Consider the following 19,580-nt stretch of genomic DNA (forward strand, 5'->3'; position numbering starts at 1 on the left):
AGTGTTGTCCCGGCGGGGTCACGGCTGGCGCCCCTTACACATGCAGCGGGTACAGGCACAGCCCACAGCCAGTGATCTGGCTGTGGGCCTTACTGCACCAGGCCAACAGACGAGAACAGCCGACCGACCCAGAACGGAGAAACGCTCTCGCACAAAACAGCGAGCTGTCAGACAACGTAGCGGCCCGGTTAGGCGGAAAGGTTGAGCAGTGCAGAATAGCCGCGCACGATCGTAGGACTCAGGCCTGCCTCTACACAAATATTAACACTGAGGTCCGACACACAGCTCACTGGCTCTGTCAGTTAATGCCTGGGTTACACCAACAACGCGGCTTTGAATCACTATAAATAACGCCACTATTCTACATGAAAATACACGCTTTAAAACTAGGCAGTCACAGCGATTGGAAGCAACAAGCAACAGGAAGCCCTCCCTGCAGTAATGAGAGTTAAATTAATACCGTTAACAGTAACCCGGTTTACATAGGGTTTGTTGCAAGCTTATATCTCCGTCCGTGATGTTGCATAAGATGCCAATGGTGCTTAACAATTTACAAAATGATCCCCTCTAAATATTTGAAGACCACTGCATCGAAATTATCGCCAAATTAACGAGCTAGAGCCTCGTCAAAATATGCTATGTAAACCGGGTTAGTGTGCTGTTAATTTGTTAGCGATCCAAGCCGAACGAACGTGAATAAAACATATTTTTATCGTTTCTGTCAGCATCAATACTATATTCATTTGAACTCGGATTATCTAGTCACGATGAGTACAACTATTTCCGTTGTTTTGCCGAGCATGTGTGTAGCCCAATAAGACCCGATGCACCATCTCGAGGCACTGACGCGGCAGTAGTCTATTCGTTGTCGTCGCGCTATCTCAGGTCCCAGCTGCCCTCTCTGCAGCACAGAGGAGGGACTCACCCCTCCCTCCGCCCCAGTGCCAGTCCTCGCAGAGGTCACGCGTGGCCGGCGTCGCCTCCGGGCATGTCGACGCCGAACTTGCTGTGGTGCGCCGACCGTTTGGCGGCCGTCAGCCGCTCGTGGTGGATGTAGTTTTCACACACGTAACACCATACGGAGAGGTCGGCCAGGCTGAGCACCATGCAGTGGCCGGTGACGGCGCCGTGGTCCAGCATGTGGCACGAGCGGTACCGGCCGCAGCACACCTGGAAATAGACGGGGACGGTCAGATGGCGGTACCGGCCGCAGCACGTCTGAGACACCAGAGGGTGAGTAAATGCTCGAACACAGCGGTACCGTCCACCGGCAGAAAAGGAGCCAGTGGTGAAGAACATTATTCGGTGGTGAAGAACATTATTCTACCGAGTCATCACGGTCCTGATCGTGGACCCGGCGAACAGCTGAGAAACTTAATTGCACCCGACCTTGCGTCGGCACCGAGCTCCACTATACTCATTCAACCCACTGAACCTCCAAACGAAACATCGCCCAGTCACCAGACCCCATGCCTCCCTTCCCTGTCTGTCCAGCTCTAGCCCTCCCGGCCCCACTCGGTTACCTGATAGCAGGTCAGACAGACCCAGTTCTCCTGGCTGTCCAGTACTCCCGGCCCCACTCGGTTACCTGATAGCAGGTCAGGCAGACCCAGTTCTCCTGGCTGTCCCCGCAGTCGGCTCCACTCGGTTACCTGATAGCAGGTCAGGCAGACCCAGTTCTCCTGGCTGTCCCCGCAGTCGGCCCCACTCGGTTACCTGGTAGCAGGTCAGGCAGACCCAGTTCTCCTGGCTGTCCCCGCAGTCGGCGCACGGAGCGGAAGCGTTGATACCTCCGACCGGCAGATCGGCTACCGTGCAGAGGTGGGGACAGTCGAGCAGCGGCACCACCGCGTACATATTCTGAGGGAGACAGAAGGAGAATGGTCAGCGGCACACCGCGTACATGTTCTGCCGGAGGGACTGATAGTGGGCGGTCAGACTGACATACTGACACATCGACACTACACTATGCCACAGCGTGTCCAATAGACACCATGCCACAGCCGGGCCAATTGTGCTAAAAACAGCACGGCTGGTCACATTCAAAATACCGCCCAGTCGATACCAGACGCGAACAAACAGAATTGCACACGCACATACCCAAGTCCAACCCTACTGCGCCGGACTGCTCGTCCCGGGGGCGTCAGTTAGGAGCTGTAACAAGCATAGCTCCATGGAAAGGCGGTGGTTCGAGTCAACACTGCACGAGTCGCTCCCCGGTCGGTGTGACATTTGGGTCGCAGCGCGGTAAATGGGTCACTGGCCAGGAGGGCAGTGGGACTGGGAGCCGGCGGCCAGCAGTTGCGTGACGACCATGTCCAAACAGTGAAACGGCAGGGATTCGGACCGCTCCGTAGATGGCTGCCCGACACGCACGGACGCACGGACAGTGGAAGGGACGATACTGAGGGGTGTCTGCCGAGGGTGTCGCCTCTATTCCGGTGACAGCGGACGGCCCATTCAGCCGCCTGGGAACGCACACCTGAAGCCAACCTATGGAACAAACGTGTCATGAATTATAGTGCATCAGTATTCAGTATTTTCTATTTCTAAAACCTCACTGTCTCTACACGTATGTGTGTACCGATAAAATGTCCAAAACTGAAATCAGTATACCAGGTAAAGGTCTAGCAGTGCATGCAGGCACAAGCTGCAAAGTAGCTATGGAATGCATGTTAATGTTCGGCGGCCTCATTCTCACCGTGTAATGGCTGCCCAATGACCAGTCTGTCGTCGTGGTGAGTGGTCAATGCGGCTCAGTCTGTCCTCGATTGACGTGCCCTGCTCATCGGCGACATTGTGCACTAATTGATACGGCCGACAGCACCGGCCACTAATTGATAGGGGAGTAGTTATTGGGTATCAATGAACAGCGGTGATTAGGGATCTCCGGGCGGTGGCCGATACAGCGCCATATACGTGATGACTGGAGAGTGAAGAGGCCGGGCACCTTGCCGGGGAATCAAGCGAGGACGACTGCGGGCTGATCCAGGGGGTAATATCAGGGAAGGGGCACTTCCATCATAAAGCCTTAGTGCAGCTGAACGGATACGATTAGTGCATTACTGAAGCCGGAGGCAATAAAGCTCGCCACTGAAACTGGTTAACAATATGTCCATGAAGACGACCGAAATAGCGTGTAAAAAATCCCACATCTCGACAAACAGACACCTGGGCCGACGTGCTACCAATGTGGGCTCCACTGTGTCCTGTTATGACTCCATACAGCTGACCTGGTCCTGCCCGGTCAGTCAGCCCGGGGTCGATCCCCGTTAGTGGCCCGGACATCCAGACCTGCCCGGGCCTGACCCAGTCCGCCGGGTCTGACCCAGTCTGCTGGGGTCGCGTCGATCCTCCGCGGTTTGGTCCCGTCAGGCCCCGATCCGGCTCGGGACTGCCCGGGTTGGGCCGATCCCCGGCGGTCCAGTCCCGTCCCGCCCGGGTCCGGGTCGATCCCCGTCGGACCTGGGACCAGTCCAGTCCGGTCCTGGGGCCGTATTCACGTCGACTTCGTAAGTCGATTTTCTTTCGTAAGTATAATTTGGTATTCACGTCGACACTTCTTAAGTTTTTATCGACGGAGTTCACGTGATTAAAAAAAATTACTTAAGAAGTAGGTCAAACTTAAGAAAATTCTTACGAAAATGATCGACGTGAATACGGCCCCGGGTCTGGCTCAGGTCAGCTCGGGTTCGGGTCGATCCCCGGTCCGGTCCAGTCCGGTCACCGGGCAGCCGTGTCCGACCTGCCACAGTGACCGATAGAGCGGACCGATCGACCGACCGACCGACGGGGGGAGGGGGGGGGGGGGCAGGTGACCTCAGCAGCTGACCACCGGCAGTCGGCCGGCGACAGCCGTGCGTGGTGGACAGCGACGGACGGACGGTGGAGGGTCAATGGAGATCGGCGGCGATTTGCCAGGAAAGACGGCAGTGGAGGGCGAACGGTGTCGTGCATTATCGAGTGGACGGTGACCACCGACCGAAGGTAACAGTCCCAGCAAAGACGATCGAGCTAAGCACCAGAGGAGACCCGGTAGACGAGTGGGGTGTGTATGAGGTATGACTGAGGGCAGTCGATGTGATAGTGGGTAGCGAAAAGTCTGCTTATTGTAACCTAGAAGCATCCCCGAAGTCCTGGAGACACTTCACGTCACCAGTGCGTGGAGCCGTCCAAGTATCCGCGGCTGCCTAGGATCGACCACCCAGGCCTCTGACAGCACCACTCATCAATATCCCAGCCTCATCACGATCGCCCGCCGGCCGGCGGGCCGCTGAGCCCCGTGAGCGGGCCCTGGGATGCCGCTGAGCCGGCGGTCGTCCAGTAGCGGCAGTCGTCCCCTCCGGTCCGGCTCGTGTTCGTCGTCCGGCGGCGGCGGCGGTCCGCTGACGTCCTGCACGGTGACGGTGGCGTTCCTGCCGCTGAGCGGTCCGCGCCGGCCGCAGCCGCTGCTGCTCACCCAGGCCGGCCGGGTGGTGTTCTCCGGCCCGGTGCGGCCGCGCCAGCACGTCACGTTCGTCTCGCAGCGCCGGCCGCCGGAGCCGTTCTCGCTGACGGCGCGGCTGGGCGGTGTGACGGCGGCACGGCTGAGCGTCTGCTGCGAGCGCCGGCGGCCGGTGGGCGCGCGGCTGGGCGGCGCCGCCAGCCCGCTGGTGGTGCTGGAGGTCAGCGGCGGCGCCGGGCCCTGCGGCCGCTGCCTGGCCGCCACCGACCGCCGCACCCAGCGCCACCGCAAACAGGTCCGGAAACTCGACAGGAGACTCAAGCGCATCTTCCTGGCGACTCGGATGAAGGTTCTGGCGGCGGGTGCGGGCGGCGCGGAGCCGGCCGGGGCAGACGCCGCGGAGCCGGCCGGGGCAGACGCCGCGGCCGAGGCCGGCAGTGACAGTACGGAGCCCACGGCGGCCACGGCCACCACCTCCGGACACGCCGGCGACTCGGAGCCGTCCCCGCCGGCCAGTCCGACTCTGGCCGACTCCGACTCCGACTCCCAGTCCTCCGGCGCCGAGTCGGAGGTCGGCGAGGAGGAGTCCAGTGACACGGACGAGTCGATACAGACCGAGTCGCAGTCAGAGTCGGAGTCAGAGTCAGTGCGGGAGGTATTACCTGCCTGACGGGCTCCTTCCAGCGGCGGGCTGCCGTCTCACCAGGTGAACATACTCGGGGATCGGATCAGAATCGACCCCTGGGACAGAGAGTGCCACCACCAGCTCCACGAGGAACCTACCCCAGAGCCCCGAGCGTTCAGATCAGAACTTACGGTAATCTTCTTATCCTAGAAGTGTTTGATGCTCAGCCATACACCGGATAAATCTTCAGATGGTGGCCATATGGAGTGCATTACTGGTGTGTACGAATGCGATGCTTTGACGAGGTAGAATGGCTATTGCCTGTTGACGCCGGATTGTTGTGTAAGTACATTGTTTGTTGGAAGAATGTGGTCCGGCTCAGGCTAATTACTTTATCGATCGTTATCCCTCATGTTGGTGATACACAATAACAATGACATGGTTACCTATTGGTTGGCAAATTTACTGCATGGATTATGTAAAACTGCTGCCATTAATCCACAACACGTCAGGAGAGAATGATGCATAACACGATAGTTCAGCAGCAAAACTTAAATAAGCGCGCTGGTTGCTGTTTGATGAAACTTGCCACTGCCAAATTATCCGACCAAAGAACGATGGAATAGAGCACTAAACAATAATACCGCTAAATACCTGCCCCCATCGAAAAAAGGCAGTTACACCGCATCGATTCACCCAGAGTAGCACGGTAATAGTCCATACCATGATACACCCGTTTACCTACTCGATTGGATACGTTACAAACATTTATATGTCTGTCTGATATAAGGTATGTGATTTCATCTGGCACCGATAAAAACAAGGGTACAAATGAACTATCGGAGGCAAGCAATGTCCAACCGATGAGCAGCTGGCCAAGTAAAAAATAAATTCACGTTCGGTGCCAATTCGCAGTCTGATTGATCTCATCGACCTGTGACCATACCTGTCAGAATCGAAGAAAGAATCACGCAATGCGAAGCCGCAGAATAGAGCAGGAAGGACGGGACGAGGCAGCAACAGCGACAGTCTTCATCAACGGTATTTCTCAAATGTCGAGAGCTTAGGAGCTACATACTTCAGGCAGCAGAGATATTGAAATGTCTTCGAAAATCGAAATTAATTTAGGATTTTATCGGTCAAAGCAATATAATTCACAATGCAATAGCAACCAGGAGTGGACAGATGCATTCCAAAGTTGACCACCTAAATATTGAAATTGGGGGCAATATAATTCACTGGTCTAATGTGACGCATTTCTACAATGAAGGCGAAAACGGTATATGGTGTATGTTAACCAAGCTGACGTCAGCTGGCAACAGAGCTAAAGATTGGAAGCTCCCAATATAAAATAGGGACCTACTGGTAAAAACGAGCAGCACCAATCAGCGCTTCTTTCACTGAAAGATTTTAGTTGTCGGAGCTCCCCGTCGAAATCGAAAGCCGCCCAGGTAACACGTGCAGCGCGAAACGCTACACAACATAAAAAAACTGGGCTAATGAGACTACCTGGATAATCATGGGCACGCTGAGAACTATAATTTACAGATAAACGCAGCGACACATTTCACCACGTCAAGTATCGGACATACCACTATATCCCCCCCCCCCCCTCTCCACTGAGACAGCCCCCCGGCTCCACTGACCTGATTGGAGATCTCCTCGAGCACCAGAAACTGCTGCAGAGCGGCGTCTCCGGCGGCGAGCGCGGCGGCCACGGCTCCCTGCTCCGACAGACCGGAGGCCTCAGCCGCCCGCTCTGCCCAGGCCGACTTCACGGTGGCCGGCGGCGCGGCCGCCTTTTCCGCCTGTCCTTCCGCTGGTGTAGCGTCCTTTCCGGGCTGACCCTTCTCTGGCGGGGTAGCCTTCTCGCCCTCGCCAGCGGGACCAGTAACCGGCTTGGCATCCCTCTCGGGAGATCCCTCCACGGCCAGGTCGCCGGCGGCCGCCGCTGTCTCAGGGACCGCGGCCGCCGCTCCTGTGCCCTGGTCTTCAGCCAGCGTCAAACGGTCCACCAGACGCTCCAGCGGCTCCGGCTCCGGCTGCAGTTCAGGCTGTGGTTCCGGCTCCGGCTCCGGCTCCATCTTTGGCTCCGGCTCCGGCTGTGCTTTTGTCTCCGGCTCCGGCTCCGGCTGCCAGGCTGTCCGCGGCAGCACCGGCGGCCCGTCCTTCTCCGCCTCCTCTGCGGCAGCGGTGGTCGGCTCGGCGGTGACAGCGGCGTCTCCCCGCTGTTCTATGATGCGCCGCACCACGTCCAGCGGCTCCTTGGCCAGTCGGTACGGCTCGGCCACGGCCGGCCAGAACGGCCGCTGACTGTGCGCCACCGAGCACAGCGTGCGCGCCGCGCTCTCGTTGACGGCCGGCAGCGGCGGCAACTGCACGGCCGGGTCACCCAGCAGCGCGCGCGCACACATGGCCATGCTGTAGGAGATGCTGGTCAGGTTGTAGCCGCCCTCGAGCGCCACCACCACGCGCCCGCCGGCCAGCGCGGTCAGGTGGTGGGTCAGGTGGCCGTACACCTCCGGAGGGACCAGGTAGCCGCCCAGCGGGTCGCCGCGCGCCGCGTCAAACCCAGCGGAGACGAGCACCAGCTCGGGGCTGAACTGGTAGCCCACGGGGAGCACGACGGTCAGCAGGGCGGCCAGGTACTCGGCGGCGCCCATGCGCGCCCGGTTCCAGGGCACGTTCACGTTGAACCCGGCGCCGGGCCCGCTCCCCACCCGGTCGTGGTCGCCGTCGTCCGACATTGGGAAGAAGAAGCCGAAGTCGTGCCGGTGTAGCGACATGTACAGCACGTCGCTGTCCTCGTAGAACATGTGCTGGATGCCTGCCGGCACGGGAAGGAAACAGTTACGATCCATGATCGTTAAAAATACTCCTGTAAGACTCAGACAGACTGAAGATGTGTAAGCTGTTAGCACGGAGGTGTTATGCGAGACCTGACTGCCTTCATGCGGAAAGTAACAAAGAGGCCAGCATGAAACCAAACACGCCATTTTGATGAAAAATTAATGACTTATTCTGCAGAGCACAAAGTAGTTTGGGGCGTGTCTTCGCCGTCCTACGGGCCAACTCTTATAGATCAGCCAGCATATTCTAAGAATCCAGCAAATTTTCCAAGACTATTAAGGTGATAATCCATAAAATAACCTGACTGTCGGGTGACTCGCGTGACCCATCTGTCGACCATTCCCGAAATGTGTCACACCCATCGACCAGTCTGCAAAAGTTCCGCGCAGACGGGATCGAACCGATAACAGCCCGATTATGTAAGATGCGGCAGTCCCTGAAATAAATAATACTCTACACAATTCATGGACGATGCACTCCAACATACTTATTAACCCGCGCCCCACTGGGGTCTGCGTATAACACGCCCTACTGGGGGGGGGGGGGCTATTCATAGCCCCCCCTCCTAACTCCGAAACTACTGGGCCGATTGTCAAAATTCAAACGGCGTCTGATAGCCCCGGAAAAACTGTCGAGCGAAACCTAATTTCATTGACCTCGAGGTCACCGATGACGTCACAGGTCAGGTCAAAGTAAAAATTATTAGCATTTTGGCTTCTTCACGTTTTGGGCTCTGGCCGCCGTCTTACAAGTCAGATCAGGCTCATTTTTGGTTCACACACTCGTGAACAGATGCTCTAGATACTCTGAGGGTACCAAACTTGTACTTTGATTTTCAGGTCAAGGTCAGGTCATCACAGGTCACGAAAATATTATATCATCCGTCGGTCACGTGACACATGTTTTACGGTCCATTTAGGCCAAACACTTCGAATTTGATGTCGTCTGTGTCATTCGAGGTCATTTTGAGTCAAATTTAGCTCAGGTCAGGTCACTTTCAGGTCAAAAAAGGTCAAATTTTGAAGTTAAAATTTTTCAACAAATAAGGTGTCTATTGGATGCAGTTTGAGCTCAGGAACACGATGGTGCTATTTATATTGGCGTACGATGTCAAATTCGTGCTGAAAAATTGATTTGAAAAATTAATAATTGTTAATTTTTTGCAATAATGCGTATAACTTGGCCATTTTTGGAGATATTTAGCTAAAACTTGCTAGAGTTAGTCATAATAATGCGTTCTATCACATATATTCCGGTTTTTTCGAAAAGTCAAAAAGTTTTTGAAAAAAATGTAAAAATACAAATTTTGAATTTTATTATATAAAATTTTCGAAATTTTCAAAATTTCGAAAATCCGAGATAGCAGTTTGATAGCTCAGTCTATTCTGAGTCCTCTCATGCAAAGAAATTGGATCTAGCTTAAAAACTGAGCTCTTGGGAGCGATTGCCGTGGTTCACTGTTTTGCGTCGAAATCGGCCGAACATGACGTCACTCTGACGTCATTTCCGGCCGACCTATGGTAGGTACGAAGTTCAAATTTTGACACAAGGTGTCAAATTGATGCAGCCGAAGGTACTGAAAGTTTGGCGTCGATACGTCAAGCGGTTCGGAAGTTATTGCAGAAAAACGGGAGGGGGGCTATAAATAGCCCCCCCCAGTGGGGCGCGGGTTAATCCGCCAGCCGCTCCCCTTCTATGAAATCCTTCGCCGTTTTCAGCTCAACGTCCAAGACTGCACTATCGGCTCGCTAGTTTTGACAGGCACTTTTCTCACCTCAACATCGAGAAAACGAGCAGTCACATCAAAGCTGAATGTTCTCGTACTTATACCATTGCTCGCAAATAACACCGACCCCGTCCAAACTAACAATAACCGGATTGGTGATATGATCCCGTTTCCCCACTGTTTCTGTTCCTCATCGTAGCCGTACAACCACTGTTTCCGTGTCTCACCGTGTCCGTGATGGACGTTGTTTCCATGTGTTCCCGTCTCTCACCGTTTCCTACGTGGATTAGACGCCCCCCGTTTTCCCACTGTTTCCGTGTCTCACCGTTTCCGTGGTGGACCTTTCCCCACTGTTTCCGATTCTCACCGTTGCCGTGGTGGACGTCCCAGTCGAGTATCATCACCCGGCGCAGGCCGTGCGCGCTGACGGCGTGCCGCGCCGCCACCGCCACGTTATTGAACAGGCAGAAGCCGTGAGGGGTGTCCGGCTCGGCGTGGTGACCCGGCGGCCGGACCACGCACAGACCTGAGCCGCTCTCACCGGAGAGCACACTGTCCACCGCCTGAAACAGAGGGGTACGACTAGAAACAGACCGGAGCCGCTCTCCAACACAGAACCGAGCCGCTCTCACCGGACAAAGCGGTGTCCACCGCCTGAAACGGGAGATAGGGCGATAAGAGTAAGACCCCTATAACTATATGGCCTTGGTAAGACCACAGTCAGCCAGTCACTAACTACATAAGATTACAGGACACAACAGGTCATAATAACCAAGACAGCTGGCGGCTTTAGGTCGCTAGATTCGAAATCATGCCAAGCAAACGGTCAACATCGGTCACCAAATATGTCTCCATGTCGTTTCGGGTTCCCCATAGTCACCTCCTCCGCCTCTCTCACCTCCACCACACAGCCGGCCGCCAGCAGTGCGCAGTCGTAGCTCTCCGGGCAGAGGAACACGGAGTTGAACCGGTCGGCCAGACGGTCCAGCTCCGACTGGGAGAGCTGCTCGGTGTCGGACAGCGCGGCCACGTGCGCCGGCTCGTGCGGGGGCACCAGCTGCTCGGGAGCAGCGCGCAGCTGGCCGGGGGTGCGCAGACAGCGGTCCGACAGGCCCCAGGCGCTCAGCCGCGTCAGGATCGACTGCAGACGCGCCGGACGCTCCGGGTGGTCACTGCGAGGGAAGGAGAGACGGTCAGTGGGCGGTCACAGGTCACTCACTGGTTGGTGAACGGAACGACAAATGACAGGACGTACGCTGTAGAGAATAAAAGGGAAAGAAAAAAGTAAAATACCTGTTTGTTTGCTTTTTTATGGGCTTTAGGGACATTGAGTAAACACGTCATTAACAAACATGTCATTAATATATGTCAAATTTAACAGAGCCGTTGAAAGTCGGTAACGATTGTACCGCGCTAATCGGGCTTTTATCCACGCCCCAGATTAGCGTGTTGGCGTGCCACTCACGGGTCGTCGACGTTGCGGTGTCGCATCATGTCCTCGTTGGTGGCCAGACAGACGCGGTGGGCCGGCGGCAGCGGCCGAGACACTGAAACACAACCAAATGACACACTGCGTGACGATGGACTACGTCCGCGGCGGGAGGGGTGGGGTCACCGTTCCGTGCTTCTATCCTCAGGATACTGAAATCCTTCTCCTCCACGCCGCAACCCTCTCTGGGCTGGACAGGCAACTTTATCTCATGCGGGCTGCTCCCTTGGAGCGGCACCGCTGCTCCCCAGGGAGCGCACCCCGTAGCCGGGTGCAGTGAGTGCCTTGGGGCTGGGTGGCCTGTCCTCTGGACGGGCTCAGCCCCGGCGACTCACTAGGGTGCCTGCCCAGACCAATGTCTCCCCCTATATCCTATTATCCTCCCGGCTCTGAAATGGTCTAATTGGACCGAAAGGGCCTAACCCAACAAAACAACAAAACAAAGGGGTGGGGTGGGTTTAGTACAAACTTAAGCTAACTCGTCCAAAATTTGTCGATTTGACTTACTACCACCCTGTTACCCTGTACTTGAGTGTCTAGCAAGGACGACAGACAGGGAACACTTTTGCGATACCTATATTTCAAGAGTCCTTTTCAACGAAACCCAAAAATTTATTTATCTATTCCCTGAATAACAAACATTTGTTTTAGTGGATTCTTCAATCTGTCTCCATTTAGAAAGCGGTTCGTTACCTATGTTTTCAGGATCGCAGCAACTACAAACCTAAAAACGAGCAAACAAACTATTAGCACCCATACAAGTTACAACATTTCACACCTTTGTTTTATTCGCCCGGCCTTTCCAATCCAATCACTAGCAATCAATCGCCATTCGCCAGCATTGTTTGTGACGCAAGTGCGGACGGAGCGAGCGAGCGCTGTGTGGTGCCGCCGATGGGGAGGCGCCGCGCGCGCACGGCGGGCAGCTGACGCTCCGCACACGGCCCGCCGGCCACTAGCTGCCCATAACTCCGCCCACCGCTCCACTGACGTCACGGCACCGCACAGCTGGCGGCCCGGCGCGTTATGTGCACCTACTGCGGTCGGAGAAAGGGAGACACGGCCGGTGGCACTTGCTTCCAACTTTCCGCCAACTCTGCGACTTGCTGCGACACCGGGGTAGCACCGTAGCAGTGGGCTGGATGGGCGGCGGCAGATCGCGCTGGTGTTGCGTTATGAGGAGACCCGACCACACTTATGTAGTTTTAGAATCAGGACGTGGTGGAAGGACCATTGAGCATGAGTGTGTGGATAAAATGAGCTTGTAATGTAAAAACGAAAATACAAATTTCAAATTCGTGTTTTTAAAATTCCCCCGGCTCACCAGGCCCCTGGGGGACCAACGACAACCTGGAGGAGGGTCGGATCCGACCCTTTGTTATCTCGAGAACCAATGGTCCTATAGAGACCCGCGAGGCGGCGTTTGAAAGCTCTCCACGAGATCTTCCCAAAGCATTCTCAAGATTTCAGGATTGATATCATCTTTCGGGTCAATATCAGGTCCAGGATCAGGCCAAAGGTCGAATTGGGGTATTCGCACGGCATGGCTTGAATGGTGGAATAAGTAAGTTTCTGCCCGAAACTAAGCCAAAGTGACCTTAAATACTTTGTAAAGGTGCCTTGTTAGCATAAGTGTCATACGAAGGGTCAAGGTCAAGGTCAGGTCATGAAAGGTCACTTTGAGACAACTCATCGACGAGAGTTGTCATGCTTCTTTGGAGTTGAGTGACAGATTTTCGCGCTTATTTTGATGGTAGTCGTTGTTCAGCATCCTGACCTTAGTTGCAGAAGCATAAATCAAGCTCAATGTCACGTCAGGTCAGATCAGGTCACGAAAGGTCACCTTATGCTACGTGGGTATGCGACATAATAAAACGTAGAAGTTATTTTTCACGCCGGATCCGACGGTATGACCTCACTTACGACTTATATGACTGACATGAGACTGCTACCTAACCTCTCACGATATTACGAGTACATTCCATCCCCCGCTCCCCGCCCGTCACTCACCGAGCAGCAGTCTGTTGAGCCGCTCCAGGGCGTCCGGCGGCGGCTCGGGGTTGGGCCCCACCGGGCGGGGCGGCCGCGCCGGCGGCGGCCAGTGGCAGTCGGGCGCCGACACAGCCCACTCGTCAGCAGAGGCCGAGAAGGTGCCGTGCCGGCCCAGGAACGGGGAGGTGGCCCGGTGGGCGCACATCACGTGCCGGATGGTGGTCGACACGCTGACGGAGGGGTGCGGGCGGAGATAGTGGTCAGGGTAGGCTGGTAAGAAGCGATCACTGCAGGTCAGGTGTGCGTGGGCAACTTCTAGCTTTAACCGTCCACAAGTCGGTAAAGGGCGGTCCACCAGTCGCTGAGCCACTTCAACTGAGTCCAATGGTCAATGCAACCAGCGATAACAAATGGAAGTTCGGTAGTCACCGCAACCAGCCGTAAAAATGACTCGGCCAACACAGAAACGCATGGAGCGCAAACTAATTAACCTACGGACAGAATGCATCCGGATCCAGAATCTCGTCCTCAGTCCGTTCCTCTCCCAGTCACATGAGCATCCATCCCCAGCCCCGTCTGCCCTCCCACCTCTCCGACGGCGGCGGCAGGCTGGCCGGCAGCGGCGGCGGCGGCTCCCCGAGCAGAGTGGCCAGTGTGTGCGCGGCGGCGGCGGCCAGCGCCGGCCGGCAGTAGCCGCCCTCCAGAACGGCCACCAGCCGACCGGCCGAGAGCGCCAGCAGCGCGTGCGTCAGGTGCGCGAAACACGCCGGCGTCACCGCCATGCAGCCCTGCCGGCGGATAGACGGCGGGGACGGGCGGACGGCGGTCAGAGACGGACGGTGGTTAGAACAGAAACATCATACACAGAAGCATAGACATTATTGATACTTGTGAAGCAAACAGATGCCTCAGATATTGTACGGACAAAATGCGTTAGCAGATGGTGTAAGAACATATTAACAGGTGTTAAAACATGTTAACAAACTTAGAATCATCTTGGAAGGTTCGCCAAAGAGACTCACCTTAGGATCTCCTAGCGCCATGTCGAATCCAGCGGACACGATCACCAGGTCCGGTGCGAACTGAAACACGGAAACGCCGTCAGCTCGTGGACATTGGACAAAATATCACAATTAAACATAATCTGTTCTACAGTACCTTACCACTCCCCACTCTGACCTGACATTATCCATCCCTCTGTCTAGAACCCCACTCTAACCTGATAGGCGGCCGGCAGCAGGAGCCGGTGCCACACGGCCATCAGGTCCGAGTCGGTCGCACTCCCGTCCAGCGGTACGTTCCAGTTGAGCCCGGCGCCGGCGCCGGCCCCGCTCCGCTCCCAGTGGCCGGCGCCGCCGCCCGGCCAGTACGCGCCGCCGTCGTACCGGTGCACCGAGAAATACAGCACACTGCCGGCGGGTGGAGTCAAGATAACTTTACTAAGTGGAACGCCGTTAGACAGACGGAGAACCCAAGGGAACCGTAAGGCGGCAGAAGGGGAGCCAGACTGCCGTCGTACCGGTGCACCGAGAAATACAGCACGCTGCCCGAGGACGGAACGGCTTAGGCCGACGGAAAAAGGACACATGCGGGACAAAACACGGCAGCAGACGAGGAGCTCAAGGAAAATACAGTGAGAAACAAAAATACTGACGCAGTATAAACCAAAGAATATGAGCAAAAAAAAATATAATAAGCCAATTCGGCCAAAGGCACCGACTTCTCCCGGAAACTGGAAGCCAAATATATTTCACACCCCGTCCCCTTCAACTTTCCCCGAACGTAACCGCCCAGCCTCCCTCTCTACGGTCTCCAGAGGTAGGGCCTCGCCCGCTACTGACCTCTGGTCAAAGTAGAACATCTCCTGCGTGCCCTGGCCGTGGTGCACGTCCCAGTCGACGATCAGCACCCGTTTGCCGCGGTTAGCCGCGTGACGCGCCGCCAGTGCCACGTTGTTGAAGAAGCAGTACCCGCTGAATTCGTCCGGCTCAGCGTGGTGGCCCGGCGGCCTGAGGTCATAGGTCACAGGTCACAGGTCAGGTCAGAAGCCGTATCTGCTGAACTCGTCCGGCTCGGCGTGGTGACCCGGGGGTCTGAGGCCAGGTCACACAGGTCACAGGTCAGGTCAGAAGCCGTATCTGCTGAACTCGTCCGGCTCGGCGTGGTGACCCGGCGGTCTGAGGAAGCAGGTCAGGCCACAGGTCAGGTCAGGTCAGAAGCAGTACCCGCTGAACTCGTCCGGCTCGGCGTGGTGACCCGGCGGCCTGAGTGGGGTCAGAGGTCAGAGTCAGGGCATAGGTAGGTTAAAGGTAAGCTCATAGCGAGGTCAGTAACTGCTGTGCATCCTACAGTTCCCAGTACACGTTCACTAGAGGCTCATCGATACCCGCTCACTCTCCGTGCAAGGGGCACGTCCTTCCGCAAAGATCATACTCCGACCGCCCTGTCTGCCTTTTGAACAAGATAATATGAGCACTTTCGACGAAGCACATACTGACACCGTCCGCGAGGCCGACTCTCACCTGACGATGGCGAACCCGTTCTGCAGTTTTCCGTCCAGGACCTGATCGGTCAGTTCCAGGGCAGAGCCGGCCGCCAGCGCGGCGCACTGGAACGTCGCCTGGGAAGGATACCGCAGAGGGACACGGTCACTGGCGAGATACTGGAATGCTTATTGCTTATGAGCTACTGGAGCTTCCATAGAACGGCGTCTAGGACAAAATAACAAACAATTGGTACAACGCAACTTCGAGGGACGTCGTCCCACACAGACTACCTATTTGGACAATAAGATTAAAGGTAGCTGCATTTCCTTCATTGACAAGAGGCGGGCGGGCGGACTGTGCGTTCCAGAGCCGCCAATGAACGGGCAGACCGTGCGCCTGCACTGACCGGGTGGAGGTAGACTGAGTGGCGCTCACCAGCCCCCACTGACCGGGTGATCGCGCGCAGCGGACCCCGTGTACTGACCGGGTGGAGGTACACCGAGTCGTGTTAACCGCCTCCCCCCCCCCCCCCCCCCACTGACCGGGTGGAGGTACACTGAGTCGTGTTTGTCGGCCTCCTGGCGGAGCTGCTGTGGCTCTCCCCGCTCGCAGAGCTGGCGCAGCCTCTGGATGTGCTCCGGGCTGTGACAGAGCTGCAGTTCCTCCTCCGTGGCGGGCCGGGCCGGGACGCGCTGGCAGCGGTCCACCAGACCCAGCTGGGAACACCTGGACACGGAACAAGTACGCTGGTTACACCCACTTCGGCAGGACCAGTTGGGACTGCATGGAGCACCTGAGGTATGGACTTTGATTACTTATACCTCGCGGGAAAAAAACGTCAGGTCCGGCACAACGCAGTCTGCGGAACGAGTATCGAGTCTGACTTTGAAAATCCATCTATTACAAATATTCGAACTTAATCCCCAACAACCAAATTGTAAACTAATATGACATCAAGCACTACGTGAGCCAGCTGACTAGTGATGACAGTTCATAGCGTAGAATAGATACCCGCGACCGTTATCCTCACTTGTCAAAGATGACCTGCAGCCTGTCGGGTCCCTCTGGGAAGTCGTCGTCCCAGAGGCAGCGGTGTTTCAGCATCCGCTCATCATACATCAGACCGGTGGCGCCGCGACGCACCTCGGCCGCCGCGTCACACTGAACGCACGAGAACAGTTAATGGCAGCGGGATACGCCAGTGGGGCACAGAGAACGATACAGCGGGTATTAGCGGAACGATACAGCGGGTAATTCAGGCTGGACGGGATGATACAGCGGGGATACAGGGGTGATGCTAGCTGTGCTGAATGATACTTTTTTTTCAAGTTTATTGAACATCATCTTCAATATTACGAAATATACAAAGCAGTAGACGGAGACGTTGGCCCCCGCCCGCGCCGCCTCGCACCCACGCGCGTCTTTCACGCGAGGCGGCGCCCCCTGACCACCGGCCCGCCCCACGGGCCACAGACGGTCCGAGGGACGGGCCGGCGGCCCGGCCTGCCCAGCATATGCTGGGGGGCCGGGCACGGGTTGGCCCGGATGGGGTAGGGCGGGGGCCACAAATCGCACGAGGCGACGCTAACTCAATAATCACACATCAGAGCCAAGAGGTGCCACCCCTGGCCACATAGCCTCTTGGCAAGCGACAAGATCTCGAGTCCTCCAACCCCACCTCTCCCCCTCCCTACCCTCATTTACTAAACGGCACTCTGTACATTCAGCTAAATACATCATCTATGGATATTTCAAATATAGTTGAGTGGTCCCTGTCCACTACAAATTTCCACCTCTCTCTAAATTTTTCTAACGAATTTTTGTTTTTTTGCAATTACTTCTTCTGCACGACAATGGTTTATGATCCCTCCTATTGCCCCGTTTAATGACGGTCTAATGTAATCTTCTCTTAACTTACATGATGTTATATATTGTTTGCAGAGCAATAGTATCAAATTTACTACATCAGGGGCTTGTGTATATGATATGTGCTGAATGATACTGCTGGCACCACGTTGCGCGTAAATGAAGTCGATAACGTAAAGTTTATCACGTGCGAGTCCCAAACCCGGCAGGTCGCAGGACAGCGCCACTCACCGGTGCCAGAGGATCGAACACGGCAGCCTTAGGACTGGCACCTGCAGCTGCCGCCGCCGCCGCCGCCGCCGCCTTCTTCTGTTTACGCAGCTGCTGCACGTTGATGCGCGGCTGAGCGGTCGCCGTCGGTGTCAGGCGCGGACTGCGGCGGGGCCGCGACTCCGCGCCGCCGCCGGACGGGGTCCGCCCCCCTCCGCGGGATGTCATGGTGGTGCACCTGAATAAATAAAATACACACATGTGACCTGATTAAACCAAGTGATTAAACCGATAAGGCACCTGAAGTGCCTTATCGGGACAGATACTAGATGGTGATTGGCGTAACTTGCTCTTGAAAAGTGCAAGTCAGTCAGTTGGGAAAACTGCGAGGCGCCAAACTAAAATTGGATCAACCAATCAACGGCTGGAGTGGGCAAGGCGATGGCCATATATGAGCAAAAAATCAGATAACTTCATTTTTCCATGCATCCTAGCCAGTAGCGGCAGAACACCTTCAATTAAGGGGGGCACTGCCGACTTTCGGTCCCATTCTTTCCATGCAACGCCCATAGGACTTATGTTAAAATGCCCAAATCAAAGGGGGGCACGGTGCCCTCCCCATTCCGCCGCCTACGATCCTAGCATTCAAATAAAAAAATAAGGCATAATAATGTTCTTTAACCACACAAAGTCTAAACTAACTCAGTGCACAATTAACTGGCAGCTCTAAATCGCAGAGTTACAATACAAGGTAAAACAGTGATTGGCAAATATCGCAGATTGAAACAGACGCGCCAAAAAATGTAAGCAGCATCATGGTTTTAAAATGTCATTATTTCTATTATTTTGTATAAGGTTTTTCCAATTGTGGTTCAATAATAATTTGTAATTCAACTATCTTTATTTATTGTAATGAAATTAAATCTTTTAACAATCTTCTTTCAAAATACCAATCCATTTATGGAATGGCCAGCTGATTGTGATGCCCGGAACCTGCAGAAAAGCCATTTTTCTATCGCCACTTTCGCGTAAATTCGCCAACTTTGATCAAATCACGTTGATTCCTAGTGGAAAATGGAAGCCTTTTCTCTACGATGTGGACGTGATACCGCAAGTACCTGTGCGTTATACCGTTTTTCACCCTTAGAAGCGAGGACTGCATTTATGCCCATACATGGTCATCGAAAGTCTATTTATTGACCGATCCATTTTTGGATCTTCGCCTCGTAGTTTCCCCGACTGAAGTCCCCAACTCAAACTGAAGTGGTGGTCGCTGGTGGGTACTGGGTCTTGCCGGCTTGCCCCTTCACTTTGGTGGAGATTTCACATCAAATAATATATTTTCTAAGCTGATGTATGGTTGACAGCGCCGTTGGTTTTAACGTATACGGATAAAACAAAAATATAACTAATAAAATCATTACCACCCGGCACCCACCTTAAAATACAATAAAACAAAATATCAACCAAATCAACAAGGCCGATCGTCAAACTTGAACTCGCTTTGCGTATAATCGGTGTTTTGGACCTTTGTTATCGCCGAGTTACATAAAGGTAGCCATGGCAAATTGCTTAGGTTTTCCAAAAGTTTGGATAATCGCTGTAAATTGCCTAGCAACACCAGTGTTTTTCGTTTTCGAGCGCGATAGTGAACAGAAAGGGTAACGTTTTGAGTTTTGACGCACACTATACAATCACTGACGCAAACAGTTAAATGGAGCGTGACTACGAAATTGTGTGCGCCCCAAATACTGTAAAAATTGCCAAGCCGAACTTTTGAACTTCTCCCATGACAACCCTCGCTATGTAAAGCGAATGCCAAATTATACATTAAGATTTTTTGTTGCGTTACTTTTCCACTGATCCATCCTTGGACTCAATAGGATGGATCA

At 54.8% G+C, this 19,580-nt stretch overlaps 1 protein-coding gene across 2 annotated transcripts; it reads right to left on the reverse strand.

Moving 5' to 3' along the window:
- Positions 1 to 715: 715 nt before the first annotated feature.
- On the reverse strand, positions 716 to 19,329 carry LOC122380335 (histone deacetylase 6-like). Of its 2 annotated transcripts, XM_043363402.1 has the most exons (16): positions 19,127 to 19,329; positions 17,710 to 17,926; positions 16,643 to 16,773; positions 16,155 to 16,338; positions 15,649 to 15,746; positions 14,968 to 15,135; positions 14,346 to 14,535; positions 14,149 to 14,208; positions 13,715 to 13,914; positions 13,145 to 13,356; positions 11,111 to 11,192; positions 10,544 to 10,817; positions 10,013 to 10,208; positions 6,716 to 7,896; positions 1,717 to 1,860; positions 716 to 1,170 (listed from the first exon to the last, which is right to left on the reverse strand). In XM_043363402.1, the coding sequence occupies exons 2-16, from the start codon at positions 17,914 to 17,916 to the stop codon at positions 961 to 963; spliced, it is 3,537 nt and encodes a 1,178-aa protein (XP_043219337.1). In that variant the 5' UTR covers positions 17,917 to 17,926; positions 19,127 to 19,329; the 3' UTR covers positions 716 to 960. The 2 variants fall into 2 exon arrangements, with proteins under 2 accessions (XP_043219337.1, XP_043219338.1); XM_043363403.1 differs by lacking the exon at positions 19,127 to 19,329 and having other exon boundaries at positions 17,710 to 17,938.
- Positions 19,330 to 19,580: the final 251 nt, after the last annotated feature.

This window comes from Amphibalanus amphitrite, unplaced genomic scaffold (assembly GCF_019059575.1).
Source record: "Amphibalanus amphitrite isolate SeventyFive unplaced genomic scaffold, NRLGWU_Aamphi_draft 000096F_arrow, whole genome shotgun sequence".
NCBI lineage: Eukaryota > Metazoa > Arthropoda > Thecostraca > Balanomorpha > Balanidae > Amphibalanus > Amphibalanus amphitrite.